Below are 17,884 nucleotides of genomic sequence, written 5' to 3' on the forward strand. Positions count from 1 at the left end.
GACTTTCCCCTGCCTTTTCCAGAGTTCCCATCTAGTCTAGAGCCAAATCTCTCATATAAAAGGACTTCTACCACTTCGCTTAGGTGTCTAGATGCTTTAAAATACAAAACAAAAAGCCACCTTCAAACTCCTACCACTTGGGGTTTAAGAGAAGTCACACAAGAGTCAACTTATTCTTAAGATCTTGAGGGTAACCCTGAATATTCAAACCGTATCCACACACACTTAATTGCCCATGCATTTGCTTTTATACTTACTTAGTGCCTAAATAAGGTGGCAAGTTTCTTTCCATCCCCATTGCCTATTGGCCCCTCCCCCCGCTCACTTAGTATACTTGGCCCCCAACCTTTGTTTTAGGTCTTACCCAACACCCTTTTTTAAAAAATAGGATTTTTTTGCTTCCTTGTAATAAAGCACATGGTTACAGTGTGTTTGACTCTTCAAACAGCAAGTCAGGCATCCTAACACAAGCTTAAAGTATAACTTAGTCATCCGCCAGAAAAAACAGGACACGAAAAATATTATAGGAACGTAGCTTCCCCATTCAGAGAACAGTTTTGTATAGTTAGGAGTTCACTGCACTCTCACCCCTATGTTGGAGTGGCATTGAGATAACACGGCATTGATGGAACTCAACTGATATTTCTTATTAACAGCTTAAAATAAAAATCAGCAACATTAAAATTAAAGTGGAGGAGGATGGAATTTGTGCCCCAAAAGTTTGCATGACCACCTAACTTATCACCAGGCAGTGGACCTTTCAAAGGCAAAATTATTAGACCGTTTCATACGAATGCAAACACTGCTAATACATACACAGATCCCAGCAGCATCATTCTTAACTTTTAATGATGCCTGATGCAATGGTAGAGGATGGTGGTCCGATAGGATTAAGCAGCCTGGACAGGAACGTCCCCTGTGGGCTCAGACCTGTCATCTTACAGCCAGCAGTCATTGTTAATGAGAAAAATTACATCTGAAAGCGAGTTGCTGCGTGTTTCCTTCTATTTGCTCTCCTGATGATGGATACACTGTGGTATAATGAAGGGATCTTTTAAGTTAGGGAGGGATGGGGGACGGATAAAGATGCTGGTAAAGCAGCAAGGAGGCGGCTTTTTTGTTACATGCATCATCTTTACAGGGATGGTAATGGTCAACTTCTCTGAAGTGGTAACTATATTTGAACCTTTTTGGTTCCCATGCTTGCTTTCTCTGCCATTTAGGACCAGAATAAGGCATACACACTATAGGCCTGTGCCTAAAGCCCCAGCTCCAGGAGTCATGTGGTTAAAGAAGAATTTCAGCTTCCATATTAAAAAAAAAAGTTTCTATTCCTCATGGTTGCAAAGAAAAGCTTAAATGTGACTCAGGCGTAATCAAATCCCTGAGTCTGCAGATGGCCTGGAAAAGCCTAGTAACTTTTGTAATTGTTGTTCTTCGAGATGTGCTGCTTATGTCCATTCCATTGTAGTTGTGCGTGCTCACCACATGCACTGGTGCTGGAAGTTTTTCCCTTAGTGGTATTCATAGAGGACTGGCTCTGACCCCCTCTGGAATGGTGTGCGAATGCACTAGTATAAGGGGCGCCGCTGCCTCCCCCCTTCCCTCAGTTCCTTCTTGCTGGAACTCCAACAGAGGGGAAGGAGGGTGGGTCATGGAATAGACATGAGCAACACACCTCCAAGAACAGTGACAAAAGATAACCGTCTTTTCTTCTTCGAGTGCTTGCTCATGCCCATTCCGTTGTAGGTGACTCCCAAGCAGTACCATCGCAGGTAGGTAGGAGTTCATGGACATGTCGATTGCAACACAGCTCTGCCAAATTCAGCGTCATCTCTGGTTTGCTGGGTGATGGTGTAATGCATTGTGAATGTGGGTACTGAAGAACATGTTGTGGTCCTCCAGATGTCCTGGATAGGGACATGTGCCAGGAAGGCAGCTGAAAATGCCTGAGCCCTAGTTGAGTAAGCCTTCACTTACTTCACAGCCTGCACCAACTCGTAACAACTACGGATGCAGGTGGTGAACCAACTCAACTTTCTCTGAGAGGACACCGGAAGGCCCTTCATCCTGTCTGCTATTGTGATAAAGAGCTGGATCGATCTGCAAAAGAGCTTGGTGCGCTCCAGGCAGAAAGCCAGGGCACACCTGACAGCTAGAGCGTGCAGCCGCCTCTCCTCATTGGTCATGTGAAGCTTTGGACGGAACACTGGGAGGAAGATATCCTAGTGGACATGGAAGTGTGACACCACCTTTGGCAGGAAGGGGCCTTGTCCTTGTAGGATACCGTTTATGGGGGCTCCAAAGAGAGGGCTTTAATCTTGGCAACATCTCACAGAGGTAATAGCTACAAGGAACGCAACCCTAGGGAACAAGAAGCCATATGCTCAAAGAACGGACCCGTGAGCCTGGAGAGTACCAGGTTGAGGTCCCATTGTGGAACCAGGTCCCAGATCGGCAGAAAGTCTTTCAAGGCCTTTCAGGAACACTGATCAGCATCTCACGTGAGAATACCAATCTACCCTGGATGTGAGAATGGAAGGCCGATATGGCTGTCTGGTGCACTTGATCAAAGAGAAGGCAAGACCTTGGTGCTTTAAGTGAAGCAGGTAATCCAGGATGGACTGCAGAGACTACTGGGTCAGGGAGATATTTCGCTCCGACACCCAGCAGGAGAAACGCTTCCACTTTGCCAGACAAGTTGCTCTGGTGGAAGGCTTTCTGCTCTCCAAGAGAACCTGCTGTACCTGACTAAAGCAGGCTTGCTCCTCTGAATTCAGCCACACAGCATCCAAGCTGTAAGGGTTCGGGTGCAGGAGTCGACCATGATCCTGCAAGAGTAGATCCGGGCAGCTGGGAAGTGGCCACAAGGTTGCTATGGCCAAGTCCATGAGCATGCCGAACCAATGCTGGGGCCTCGTCCCTCTTGATCTTCAAGAGGACTTTGCTGATGAGCGGAATTGGCGGGAATGTGTACATCAGGTCTCCTAACCAAGACAGGAGAAAAGCATCGGATAGTGAGACTCTGCCAAGGCCTTGGAGAGACCAAAACTGATGACACTTCCTGTTCTATCTGGTGGCGAGCAGGTCCACTCGGGGAGCTCCCCACTTCTGGAAGAGCATTCTGATGACCTCCAAGTGAAGGGACCACTTGTGGTGAGAGAAGAAGGACCTGATGAGACGATCCACCAGCGTGTTCCGGACGCTGTGGAGGTGCAAGGCATCCAGGTGGATTGCATGCTGAATGCAGAAGTCCCACAGACAGAGGGGCCTCCTGACACAGAGCAAGAGGAGCAATGCCGCACTGATGGAGACCGCTGGAAGGGTCCCAAGGCAGGTTTACCCGTCAAACAGGGCACCTCAGTGGCCAGTGTGGGCGGCACCAGAAGGGACAGAATGTCCTTAGTGGCCTGAAAGGCCTCCAGCATAGACAGCACCTCCACATGCCGAGTGCCTCTTCCGCTGCACAGGGTGGCGGGCGGGTCTTGAAGTGGGCTGGACAGCACAGCAGGAGTCGGAACCTGACCACCGTCTGGAGGGGAAGAGCTGCCCCGCGTGGGTCTTCGCTCTCCTCCAGCTCTCTCCTTCCCTTTACAGGACGTAGGAGAAAACCCCCTCCTGGTCTTTCTTTGCTTTTTAGCTGGTATGGAGATGGGGATCAGCGCCAGTTGGAGGTCGGTGCCAGCGGCGCACTCCACACCGAGGCCTCAGTGCTTGGAAAAGAGTCCAATCTCGTCGGCTCTGAGGCCAGTGCAAGCGCCGACTCCACAAGGAGCGCTTGGAGACCAATGTCCCGCTCCTTTTTCATCCACGGCCTGAAGCTCTTGCAAATGTGATACTTGTCGCTCACATGGGTTTACCCTAAACCAGGGTTGGGCAAACTTTTTGGCCCGAGGGCCACATCTGGGTGGGGAAATTGCATTCAGGGCCATGAATGTATTGCTGGGGCAGGGGTGTGGAGTGCAGAAAGAGATCCAGGGGAAGGGGTTGGGGTGCAAGAGGGGGCTCAGGGCAGGAGGCTGGGGTGCAGGAGGGGTGTGGAATGTGGAAGAGGGCTCAAGACAGGGGGTTGAGGCGCAGGAGGGGTTCAGGGTGTAGGTTCCGGCCCAGTGCTGCTTACCTGGAGCGGCTCCGGGGTGGCAGAGGCACACAGCGGGGCTAAGGCAGGCTCCCTGCCTACCCTGGCCCTGTGCCGCTCTAGCACCATGTCCCTGCAGCCCCTGGGGGAAGGGGGGGGGGGTAGAGGGCTCCGCGCGCTGCCCTCGCCTGCGGGTACCTCCCCTGAAGCTCCCATTGGACGTGGTTCCCCATTCCCGGCCAATGGGAGCTGCGGTGCCTGCAGTCGAGAGCAGTGCGTGGAGCCCTTGTCCCTGTGGCCCCTGGAGGGGGGGTGCGGGGGGGGGGGGGGCAATGGTGCTGGCCACTTCCAGGAGCAGCATGGGGCCAGGGCAGGCAGGGAGCCTGCCTTCACCCTGTGGCACCATGGGGGTGGCAGTCCTGCTGGCCGGATCCAGCCCGCGGTCCATAATTTGCCAACCCCTGCCCTAAACACTTCAAACAGCTTCTATGGGGATCACTGACTGGCATAGGATTTTTACAACAGTCAGAAGGTTTGAAGCCCGGGAACCAGGACATGCCCCATCCCTAGGCTGAGTCCCATATGGGACTAACAAACTATTTCTAACTTAACACTAAGGGAACTATTAACTATACAAACTTTAAACAACTAATTCACTACTAGACACAGAGATAAGAAAACTTGCCCAAGCAAGGAGACGTCCCAGCACCATCACTGGCGGTAAGAAGGAACTTGGTGGGGGGGAGAAAGGGAGCCAGTTGCACCTCTTATACCAACACAGATGGGGCACTGAGGCACAAAGAGACTAAGTGACCGGCCAATGGTCACACAGGAAGTCTGTGCCAAGCAGGAAATTGCAGACAGGTCTCCTGAATCCCATGCTAGTCCCCAGTGACCGGACCATTCTTCCTCCCAATACCTCTTTTCCAATGAACTTCTCTGATCATTCTCTCCACTATCACCATTATCCAGTTGAACTACAGACTAGAGGTTCTACTGAAAAAGTTTTACTTGTAACTCAGACATGTTTTCAATGATTTGCTCATTTTAAATAACTCCAGTGAAGTGCCTTGAGAAAATCTATTTAGACACGGATGTGCTTGAAAGTTGCTTTCTGTTTTCCTCTACCCCCAGCTGTTATGACTAGGAACTTCAGTACACTTTATCATAATGTTTGAAGTATGTACGGTAGAGTCAGAACATGTGTCATTTGAAATATTCACTATACCAAACATTACAAAACTGGGTTAGGCAACTAGGGACATTTTGCCTGAATGCAGGATATTTATTAAGAGCTCCTCTTGTCCTGCTGCTTATTCCCCACCTGAAGTCAGAAGCCTGTGATGTCCCAAACAGAGCTGGCTGCTGTGGAGAAGATTATAAATTTCACAGAGGATTGAGACTGCAGGTGGCAAACAAAGCATCAGAAACATTTTTAATGTAAAAAGTTTTTCACTAACAAAGGATGGAGGAAGAAAAATATGTAACACCACACTGGTTTCTAAATAGGATGCTGCTGATCCATTTTGTGTCCATGTTTAAGAGGCTGAGTTGGGCTTGGACATGTTGTGTGAGGAGTGATTGCGTTCCAGAGGAGCATTTGAGAGTAGAATACTTCCTTCTCAACAACCAAATTCATACTCCCCTTCTCAGATGAGTGATGTATAAGTATATCTAAAGGGAAGTGGAAACCATTTAGGGGAGATAGAATGTCTCACTAAAGGGGCACACTAGGCAAGGAGATTGAGGAGGCAGGGCAGAATGGACAACAGAGAGGACAGCACAGTGCAAATGGCCTCTTCCCTCCTATGCAAGGAGGAGGGCATAAGATGCCTGAGAATTGTCTGTAATTGTGTTGGGAACTGAGGGCTTGTCTACATGCAGCATTACTGCATGGTAAGCTAAGGTGTGAATCTACAGAGCACTAGCTTGCTGCAGTACGCTTTGTCATACTCCCATTTCAAAATGGAAACAGGACAAAGCACACTACAGAACTTTTCGTGCACTAGTTAGTGCGTGGCAAGCCAGGCTGTGACTGCACATTAGCTTGTTGTGCACTAACTCACTGTGTAGATAAGCCCACAGTGCTCTGTACTCTCGAGGTGGAATAGTGAAGGTCCAGTGCCAGTGCAGTACCTCATCTCTGTTCAACAGAGCAGCTGTTGCACCAGGGTTAGCGTCTTCAAATTCCAAGACTCAACGCTTTTAACCATACATCAAACAGATGTTGGTGAAGTTTATTCTGTGAGAGGGAGAGAGTGTGGAAGGGCCTTCTGAGGTTCCTCCTAATTTCTCTCTTTACATCTTCCTCCCACCCTATACACCAAAAGGCTCTCGGTAGAAACAATCTTCTTTTCAGCCAAGGAAGTCTGGACTTATCTCCCCAAAAACCACTGCTCTTGGGTCAGCCATAAGGAGCTGTTGCAGAGCAACACATGGCCCTCCTTCCATGCACCTCTCACTTCACCATCTAAGATGTTATGAATAATTACGAAGGCACCTATGTTGGTTACTAAACTGGTTGCTTATTAATCATTGAGGAGTTGAGTGCACTACTCCCACAGGCACAAAGAGCAAGAAACAAGCTCGGTACCCAATCTGAGAACTCCAGTGCTATGCCTGCATCATATGGCAACATAGTACTGGAGTTTTGAGGTCTTTGGAATCAGTCTTCCCATGCAGGGCTCATGGCAGGTATCATCCCAACTGTGTTAATGTATGTTTTATGTCCTTTAATCAAAATACAGTTCTCAGTTTTACATTTTATTTACCTCTTTTCACTTGTGCAAAGGTCAGGCTTCTAGTACACATCTGTGAGACATGTACATGCAAACCAGAGAGAAAATTTACAAGTAAAAGGAAGTTTGTTGGCAAGGCCAGATTAAGATAGGTTAAACAGGATTCAAGAATGAGGCACAGCAATAGTGTACAGCTCACAATTGTCACCAGGCTGCCTCACTTAAACAAGACTATCCAGGACCCCAAAATGTGGAAAAGACAAAAACCCATTTTAGGGAAACTGGTTGCCTCTATGCGAAGGGAGGTTTGACATAGGAGAAAAGGTCCATAGCAAGGCCCATGGGAGTTCTTCCCAGAGGGAATTCACAGAATCTGGTAACTGATACTTCTGAAATTCATTTATCCATGAACACCACTCAACTGGACACATATGGTCTACGAACTTTTATTCCTGGGGGAATTCTGCATCAGTGCACATGCACAGAATGATGTCCCCTGCAGATTTCTTTGCTTCCCTGCAGAAAAATGACTTTCTGACATGGAAGCAAAGGGAAGCCACAAGAGCGGTCATGCAACCCTCCCCAGCAGTATGTTTCAGGTGCCCAGGGCAGCCGGCAGAGAGGTAAATTACTGTGGAGCGGGACTGGGGAAGACCCGGCTGGTGGCTCCTACCCTGCGCCAGGCTCAGCTGCTAGCCCCAGCTGGGCTGGGGAGGACGGGACTTCCTCTTCCCCTTCACAGCATCTGGGGCAGCGTCAGACTCACTCCCAGATTTCTCCTCCAGCTGCAGGAGACTCTGCAAACTTCTCCCCACCCCACCCCCATGTGCTTTCTGCACACATCACTCCTCAGCTACAGGGGGAGAAATCACTGTACAGGGAGCTGCTCCCCCATCCACCCAAACCCCCATGCATCCAGACCCCCTCAAACCCAGACCCTCACGCTGAGCCTCATCCTTCCCCCCGGAACCAAAATACCCACTCTACTGAGCCCCAACCACCTGCACGGGGAGCCCCACCCCCACTGAGCACCACTCCCCAGCATCTGGACCCCCCACACCTAGACTCCCTCGCCCCCTGCTGAGCCCCAACCATCTTCACCTGGATCCCCTTCAGACTCCCATTACCATTGCACCCAGAACCCCCCAACAAACCCCTGTGCATCCAGATCCCCCCCGCACCCAGATGTCCAACTGAGCCGCCCACACCCAGATTGCCCCACACAGAACCCTCTCAACCCACACCTGCATCCTCCCATACTTGGATCCTGCCTTACTGAGCCTGCCTGCCTGCACCTGGCACAGAGGGGCAGGGCCTGAGGGTGTTTCTGAGGCAGCCCTGGGCCTTGCACTGTGTCAGGGTTGGGTGGAGCCTCACCGCTGAGTCCGTGTCCCGGATGGGCGAGGGGGTGATCTCCCACCTCTGTGCAGCCAGTGCTCCCCAATCCCAATACCTCCACGTTTATTTGACAAATAAAATTTGCAGAAATTTTGCAGAATTTTAAAATAGTGTGCATAGAATTTTTACTTTTGTGGCACAGAATGCCCTCAGGAGTAACAAACTCCAACAGTGTTTTACAGGGTCAGAGGCATGGGACACAGCACCTCCTTACACGCCATCCCACTAGAAAAAAAAATCTAACCTCTCTTACAAATGCCTTTTTTCTATTTTAAATTATTTTAAGGGGGGGGGGGGGGATCCGCTTCCCCAACTGAATCCAGTAGCATAGATAAGAAGTCTCATCTGGGGCACCTCAGTCTAAAAATTGCCAACACTTGTTGCTTGTGCCTGCCCATGTGTCTTCTTCAGTCACTGGAGCAGACACGATATTGAAGAGAACCCTGTTCAGGGCCCCAGGACTGGAATAACCGGCGTACTACTCATCAAGATTGAAGTGCACCAGCAAAGTAGTGTGTTCTAGAACTGGAATAGCTGGAGTGCTGCTGGTCAAGACTAACGGGCAATAGCTGAGCTGAAAGGTGGAAGGCAAGACTGAAATAGTAAGGGACGCTGTAAATCAAGACTGAGATCTGTGTATGGAGGGGCATTCAAGATTGAAATAACAAAGGGTTATTTAAATCAGGATTAAGTTACATTGGCAGAAATCTAGCCAATCAACAGTGGTTGGTACAGTTCTCAATGTCTAGTTTAGGCAGCTCAGCCCTGCAAAATCACCCTGGAGTTCTTTGTCCCCGAAGTATATTACAGGTAGAGCCCTGCGCGGATACAAAATTTATATCATCATCCAATCCCCAAAAGTGGTCTGCGGATATAAAGCAGATATCCGTGGATTTGCTCCAATTACAGGTTCTCTAGACCCCAGACCTACTATCACTTCCACTGAAATCAAAGGAAGTTTTTAACCACCAACTTGTGGGTTCAGACTTAGGCCCTAATGAGCAACACTGGAGAAACCTTCATTTCCTCCCTGCCTCTGCTACCCACTTAGCCCCACATACACATACCCATCACCCTATCAAGTTTGGTCTCAGCAGCTGTAAGCTACACAAAAGGAACCAGTGAAAATCTTTATGGAGGAAATAATATGCAATTTTCTAGCTGAACACCTTTTAAAATGTAATGACAAAATAAAATCCTGCATCTGTGCTTGGCAATAACAATCTGTATGCATGCGGTAACAATATGACAACTTGGAATAAGCAAGATGCAGACAAAAAGAGAGCTTACCCAGGCATCCAAATCCGCAGGCTTGGGGTAAAAAAAAAAAAGGAGAGAAAAAGAGAGAAGGGGAAGGAAAGAAGGGGGGAAAAAAAGATATCAGTAATTTATGGAGGCTGCCTACCGCTGCACAATACAGCTCTTAATACGATGAGTTCAGAAAAGTTCTTCAAGCATTTTAACTGTGCACCTATGTCCCCTGTTAGCGACTGTGCTGTAAATAGAAGCTGTTAAATGGGCTTAGGCTTGGTAGTTAAAGAAAAATAAAACAACGAACCTCCACCCACCCACCACGCACACACTCTCTCCCTCTGCAATGAATGCTGCACAGTGCTCCCTATTGAGCAGATGATAGGCAAAGACAGATGTGATGCAGTCAGAGTCCTACAAGGCACTGCACAACATTAGAGATACTGGTATCAGTAGCACCACACAGCAAGGGGTGTGGTGGTGTCAGGTGCACTGTGAGAGACAAGGCCAAAAGCCCCGCTGCTTCCAAGCTCCCCAAGAGGAGCAGGTACAGTATCTCCTGCACAAGAGCAGTTTTATATACTCAAGGTGACCTAGCTAGCAAGTCATCTTCACTCATGTAGTTGCACCGGATACCTTATAGTTGACAGCTCAGTCAATGAAAATTTGATCAGTCAGTGACCAGATTTTCAGCCATGCCCTCTTTCACAGGCAGACCAATACTCCTACAGTATATAGTCTGAACCTCTCTGCCAAATCCAAGCTGTCTTGTTTGGCTCCCTCATCTTTTGCTTGCAAGGTCACTGTTTAGGGACTCCACAGTGAAGATGCACAGATTACAAGGATTTCAGTATCTCCTGTCTCTCACTTTTTATTATTATTTTTGACTTAAGCAATAACCCGGCAGCAGCAAAGCAGGTACAAGATGACAAACATCTCTAATGCCCATAAACAGCCTGGCTTCAGACTGAGATGTTTACAAGGCAGGCAGAGTGCTTATTCGTTGTCAAGGACTGCTACATCTCCTCTGCTTCTTGGGGTTACACTTGCTCGGCAGAACATTCTGTAAGTGGTTACTTTGGAAGGGCTTGCCTTTTTTATCACAATTATTTATTGGAGGGGGTTTGCCAAAGTAGGAGGGATGTTCTTGTTGGTCGTAGTTCAGTGCCAGAGACAGCAGACAGCACAGAGCAATTGGTTTATGGAAGCTGCTGTTGTTTTAATGGCACAGAGCAGCCATCTGAAGTTGTGGAGGGATGAAGTGTGATTAGCTATGCAACCGGTCTGTCCTGATCCTCTGCAACAGCAGAGAGGGGTGGAACTGAACGTCTACAGCTCATCTGGGTAAAGCCAATTTCCTCCTTTCTGCAGATGCACCACAACCAGAAAAAAGTCTTGAGTCCATCAAGCCAACATGTCAAGCATTCACTAACAATCGACAACTGATCATGACAGTAGCCTGGTTTCAACAAATATTTTTCTTCCTACCTGTATTTCCAGTTTAGACAGGATGTGCCAGTTTTGTTTATTTTAACCTCTCCATTGCTGTACTGTACTCTGCCCTCAGAAGATGGGCGGGAGGGAATGGGTGCAGGTTGTAATGCATATTAAATCAGAAGATATGCCATATACAGGTAGCTTTCTGCTGGTTTATGTCAGTCATCAATAGGACACTTAAGTCATTAACTGTCATGCTCCTAGGGGAAAAACATTTGCATTAAAAATCCATAAATGCTGGCACTGACTCACTCTCTTTTGGGCAGCCTCAGCAGAGGCGCAGAATATTAAGAATGAACTTGCCCCATCACATTTGAGGGGGCCTCTCCATGTCGGGTTTGAGATGCAATGGTGTATATGTGTGGGGGTAATTCTGCAAGGGAAGTTTGTATTACTGCCATGCTATGCCTGTTCTGTGGACACACAGCTTCATTCTCAAAGGCTTTAAATTTGGCACAGTTCACAAAGAATAAAATTCACTTTAAGAGAGTCATTAAACGGAAACAGAAAAGTTTATCAAACAGTCCAAAATGTAACTAGACCAGCTCCTGTACTGGAAAAGTCAATCACATCCTGAGTAAGGGCCCAGCTAAGAAGAAAATAAGGAAAGAGATATTCAAAAGAAAGCCACCTCCGGGGTCTACTTGGTTAAAATCTGCCATTTGGCAGGCCTGTGCCAACAGGTTTTGATGGACCTGCATTAACTAACATTGGCTGACAACAATGTACCCAGAGTGCCTAAACACTTGTTTCAGAGTTTAAGTTGCCTGGCTAAGAGAAACATCATCTTGTATATCTTGTTTCCCAGCCGTGTAGACTCAGCTTTGAGTTGCCAACTAAAGGCTTCTGTATTTTATGCTCTCTGCACCAATACTTAAGCCACATTTTCAAGCCTTTGGTCAACTCTGCAGCATCCCTGTGCTGAGACAAAGAGTACAAGGTTAGATTCACTTCCCACACAACCTGCTATGGAGGAATTACAGTAAACCATAGCGTTGGTAGATTTATTACTTAGGAGCCCAAAAGAAACAAAGATTCTTCCTTTGACTGTACCAGGTGCGTAAGGTTACTTCTAAAGCAGACACAGACGTCAGCCCAGTAAACCTTCATTCTGGACATCCACATAGAAAAGGACCGATGCCTAAACTGCCCTGCAGTGTCTACCTGGAGTGGACTCTGGCTATGTCTAGGAACTATGCAAGTTATAAGTGTGCGTCGGGAAAATTAATATTCAAGTAGAGACTTCGCACCAGGCAAGGGGTAGAGTCCCAAGTATCTATTAAGTGGTTCTCGATCCAGTACACAATGAAATTATCAACACATGATGTCCCTTTAAAATGAGTCATCACAACCTCGTGGTGCATATCTGTCCATTTGTATGGATCTCTGGCATTTCATTCCTCTGCATGATACCACACCTTTTAGCACCTAGCCAGATCATTTCTGCCATCTACCTTGCAATGTACTACAATAAGGTGGACACTCAAGGAATGGGCTTTGGGGCAGGATGATACCTGTGAGCAGCACCAACAATTGCCTCGGAGTTATTCCAGCAGCTGCTATGTTGAGATAGGTCATATGCCCATCCTGCAGAGTGCCCAAAGGCTCAGTAGGAATCTGGGCCAATGGCTAGATGTCTCCTTCATTAAAAGTCAGCGTGCCTGGAAACTGGCACAATGGTTTATGGGACACTGCCAGCTTCAGGACGGTGGAGTGTGACAGGAGTGGGATTGAGACAGAACCTACAAGAGACTTGAGCAAATCTGACACAGCAGATGCTTGGATACAGGGAAGGGCATAAGTTCACAGTAACCTAAGCAGCTGCTGGCAACTCCTTTAGGGGTAACACAGCGGAGTTTGAGGAGCTCTGCATCAGACACACTGGCATCTGGATGGCCAGACTTCATCATTTGAATGGGCAAACAGTGAGGTTTCTTCAAGGAGAAAATCTGGAAACTAAAATGTTTCCATGGTGATAAGTATTAGAGAACTTTGAGGCTGAGACTAGACCCTCATTATCCATGTATCCGTCTGTCTCACACTTCCAGCCCCCTCCCCTACTTAAACACTTCCACTTTAATGGGAGACAGAAGCCAACATCAGTGTTAAAGCGTAACAAGGCAGAGATATAGCCAGCCAACCAAGGGAAGGGGAAGAGTCTCTCAACTGAGCTGCAATCAATTTCAAGGAAAGGTTGTGCTGAAACAGCCAAAGCCTAATGTATACCAAACACATACGATTTTATAAACATAGAAGATGGAAAGTAGCAGTAAAGGCCTCTGTCCCTTTATGATTCAGGGACAACAGCACCTCTAATGCTTATGGAGTTGCTACAAACAGGTTTGTAATCTCCATAGCTGATTGGTCTTTTATTTTAAATTAAAACTATCTATTTTACAAATTTCAAAGTAAAACCATATGCTTTCATTGTTTACTTTAATACTTACCTCCACCCCATATTCATTTTCAGGCTGCCATGCAGCCAAGAGTACATCCGGTTCTTTCACTGCTACACTTAACCACCCCATATAGAACCACCCCTATACACACACAGCTCATAACACAGGCTGCCACAAGACAAGCCATTCAATGTCTACAGGAAGTCTGTGGCGAGCGGAGGCTTTCCAGACATATGCTCAAGATATTCAGGCTCTGGCTACACTACAAGGCTTTTAGCGACACAGCTGTGCCGCTACAGCCATGCCGCTGAAAGGCGCGCAGTGTAGCCGCTGTTTGTCAGCAGGAGAGAGCTCTCCTGCCGACAAAGCGCTGCTCAGACCGGCGCTTTTCATCTGTAAAACTTCTGTCGTTCAGGGGGTGCGTGTTTTTAACACTCCTGAACGACAAAAGTTTTGCCAACGAAGTGCCAGTGTAGACAAAGCCTCAGTGTCTGATAACAGGTGAAGTAGCAAGTAGGCCAGGTGTGGGCAAACTACGGCCCACGGGCCGGATCTGGCCCATCGGCTGTTTTAATCCGGCCCTCGAGCTCCCACTGGGGAGCAGGGTCTGGGGCTTTCCCCATTCCGGCACTCCAGCCAAGAAGCAGGGTCGGGGACCACTCCATGCGGCTCCCAGAAGCAGTGGCATGTCCCCCCTCCGGCTCCTACGTGGAGAGCAGCCAGGGGGCTCCACTCTGCACGCTGCCCCCGCCCCAAGCGCCGCCCCCGCAGCTCCCATTGGCCAGGAACCGTGGCCAATGGGAGCTGTGGGGGCAGTGCCTGGGGATGGAGCAGCATACAGAGCCACCTGGCTGCGCCTCTGCATAGGAGCCAGAGAAGGGACATGCCACTGCTTCTGGGAGCTGCTTGAGGTAAGCACCGCCCAAAGCCTCCACCCCTGAGCCTCCCCCACACCCCAACCCCCTGCCCCAGCCCTCCAAACTCCCTGATCCCAGCCCAGAGCACCCTACTAGGTTCTAGAGTCCCCAAGTCCCCCCCATCAACTTACAGAAGAGGAAAATGGCTCTCAAAGGGCACCATGAGGTTCCACAGCGATTGTGTGTCACTTATTCCAGACCACATTTATTCCATCTACAAGTTAATAGATCCCCCTCCCCATTAACAGCCTGCATCATGAACCCACCCAAAGCTTATCCTGGGTTATCTCTGGATCACTCATGACCTCTGGTAAAGGACACAGTTTACCCACCTATACCACCTACTTTTAACCCTGGGGACAGAGGATTGATAGTAGCAGTAGTGGTCACATGTGCCTGTCCCCCACATGTTTAGACGGGGGGGGGGGGGGGGAACCAATGCTGGTTTCTCTCACCCCACTCAGAAGACAGAGATACCAAGTTTTTGAGTTAAAACACATCAGATGGAATATTTTATCTACCATTGCCAATGCTCTATGAAAATTAAGATTAATTTTGAGTAATCCACCTGCATCCCTCAGGGCAGCAAAAAGCGATCAATCCATGGGGTCAGGAAAGAATCTCTCCACTCCACCACACAACGTAAAGCATTATGCAATTGAATTACAGGCAGCAGATTTCACCTGCCTCTGAAGCATCAGCTATTGGCAACTGCCAGCAGCAGGATACTTTACTCGATGGTCCAGTGGCCTAATCCAGTACAACAAATCCTTTGTTCCTGCCAAACTTGCTACCACAAGATTAAAAATCTAATTTCTGTTCATTTAAGAAGCTTCTCTCAAACACTCTTTGGTCTGAAGGAAATACAGTCAGCTTTGGAGCTGCTTTTTAATACTGGCTAAGGTGGTTTTATTAGCTATGATGCTTGGATAAGGAAATCCTACAAAATCTTCAGATATCATGGTCCTGAATCTCTCTCTCTTTCTCACTCAGTCTCCAATCTCTATCCAAACTCACTTTGCAGGTGGAGACCTGGCGGTCCAGTTTCACACATCACTGCTCAGATTTCTACAAGCCCAGATAGTCCTGTATATTTTCCAGTGTTCTCTACTCCTTCAGCCCCAGACATATACAAAAATACACTTACCCAGAAATACCCAATCAATATCTTTCAGGGTCTGGAATCCAGCCTAATAGGACACTGGAATGCACATGTAAAAAGCCACAAGAAAATCATCCAGGGGAGAAAAGGTTTGGTATAAATTGATTGCCTTCTAAATCCATGGGGAAAGGAACAAAATAGATACATGGAGACATATAGGAGATGCCACCCACTTTAATTCCACTCCTAGAAAACAAGGATCCCCATCATAATGTGGCATTTTAGGGCGGTTGATTATAGTTCGGAAATTGGAGCTGGAAAAAGCTTTAAATTAGATATATTAATAAGGATTGCCAGGGGCAGGTGAAGGGATTATAGATTCAGAAATGTAAGGCTGGGAAGGACCTTGAGAAGTCACCAAGTCCATTCCCCTGCACGGAGGCAGGACCAAGTAACATAAGCCATCCATGACTGGTGTTTATCCAATCTGTTCTTAAAAATCTTCAATGATGGAGATTCTACAACCTCCCTTGGAAGCTTATTCCAGTGCCTAACTACCCATACAGTTGGAAAGTTTTTCCTAGTATCTAACCTAATTCTCCCTTGCTGCAGATTAAGCCCATTACTTTTTGTCCTACCTTCAGCGGACATGGAGAACAACTGATCACAGTCTTCTTTATAACAGCACTTGATATATTTGAAGACTATCAGATTCCCCCTTCAGTCTTCTTTTCTCAAGTTTAAACATGCCCAGGTTTTTACCACCTTTCCTCATAGGTCAGGTTTTCATTTTTGTAGTTGTGCACTTGATTTTGCCTTCCTAAATGAAATACTTTGCTCTTGTCTTCATTGAATTTCATCCTGCTGAATTTAGACCAGTCATCCAGAATTCTAATCCTGCCCTCCAAAGTACTTGAAACCCCTCACTGCTGGTCATTGTCAACAAATTTTATAAGCATACTCTCCACTCCATTACCCAAGTCATTAATGAAAATATTGACTAGTACCGAACCCAGGACTGAGCCCTGTGGGACCACACTAGATACCCATGGCAGTTTTACAGCAAACCATCAATGACTACTCTAAGTATGGTCTTCCAACCAGTTGTGCACCCACCTTCTAGTAAATTCATCTAGACCACGCAGGGGTGGTCAACCTGGGGCTCCGGACCCACATGTGGCTCTTCAGAAGTTAATATGCGGCTCCTTGTATAAGCACAGACTCCAGGGCAGGAGCTACAGGCACCAACTTTCCAGTGTGCCGGTGGGTGCTCACTGCTCAATCCCTGGCTCTGCCACAGGCCCTGCCCCCACTTCACCCCTTCCTGCTCCCTCCCCTGAGCCTGCCATGCCCTCGTTGCTCCTCCCTCCCCCCCCCCCCCAGAGACTCCTGCACGCTACGAAACAGCTGGTCGGGAGGTGTGGGGAGGGAGGAGGAGGCACTGATCAGCAGGACAGCCGGTGGGTGGGAGGCACTGGGAGAGGGGGTAGGGAGATATGGGGGGCTGCTCACGTATTACTGTGGCTCTTTGGCAATGTACATTGGTAAATTCTGGCTCCTCCTCAGGCTCAGGTTGGCCACCCCTGATCGAGACCATATTTCCCTAGTTTGCTCATGAGAATGAGCCCATGTGGAACTATATCAAAAGCCTTATTACAATCAAGATATCACACTTACTGCTTCCCCCCATCCACTAGGCCAGTAACCCTACCAAGGTAGGAAATTAGGTTGGTTTGGCAACATTTGTTCTTGACAAATCCATGGCTATTGCTTATAATCCTATTATTCTCTAGGTGTTTACAAATTAATTGTTTTATCATTATACTGAGTACAGTATCTTTCTAGGTATCAAAATTAGTCTGACTAGTCCATAGTTTCCAGAATCCTCTTTGTTTCCCTTTTTAAAGATAGGTACTATGTTTGCTCTTCTCCAGCCCTCTGGAGTACATTATGGAATGGACTGACTTCATTGCAACATCCCTCACCTCCATGATCACTAAATAGAGACAAGCAGGCAGTGATTAAGTTTCCTCACCCACTATTCTGTTTATGCATGCACCTCATGCCTGGCCTGCTACACCCCCCATCATATCACTCTTGAAGCACCTCCGATGAAAAGGCTGCCAATTAAGTTGTGTCCGCTAGGGATTCAGTCTTGCTTCTGGAGACCTTGCTTCCAACTGTGCATTTTGGGCAGCGTGCACACTGGATCTTGGCTAAGTACACTATACAGATTTTACAAGGCTCTGATCAGCGAGAATGCTGGAAGGTAACATTTTTAATGGTGGCTAAGCACATCATAATGAAGCCATTTGCAACCCAGCAAGCGCGTAGATACAGCAAAGAGGAGAACTGCCGGCTATTGTAGAGCTATATACTTTTATTCTTGCATTGCAATCTCCAGGGCATGGCTGTATCCAGAGAAATTTGCAATGTGTGTCAATGCCAGCAAAATTTTGGTTTCCATTTGATAGCACAATTTGCAAACAGAAGTTTTCCATGTT

The 17,884-nt window shown here is 47.7% G+C and overlaps 1 protein-coding gene across 13 annotated transcripts in view; it reads right to left on the bottom strand.

Annotated features, from left to right (window-relative positions):
* CHCHD6 (coiled-coil-helix-coiled-coil-helix domain containing 6) overlaps positions 1–17,884 on the bottom strand; it is a 200,156-nt gene that overhangs the window by 137,764 nt on the left and 44,508 nt on the right. For 7 of the 13 annotated variants that reach the window (XM_043551985.1, XM_037904025.2, XM_037904024.2 and 4 more), the window contains exon 5: positions 9,505–9,525. The exons of the other annotated variants lie outside the window; for them this stretch is intronic. In XM_043551985.1, coding sequence (XP_043407920.1) covers positions 9,505–9,525 — 21 coding nt within the window. The remainder of the gene's footprint in view (positions 1–9,504; positions 9,526–17,884) is intronic. 13 annotated transcript variants of the gene reach the window in all.

The sequence above is a fragment of the Chelonia mydas genome, chromosome 7 (assembly GCF_015237465.2).
Source record: "Chelonia mydas isolate rCheMyd1 chromosome 7, rCheMyd1.pri.v2, whole genome shotgun sequence".
Taxonomy (NCBI): Eukaryota; Metazoa; Chordata; order Testudines; family Cheloniidae; genus Chelonia; species Chelonia mydas.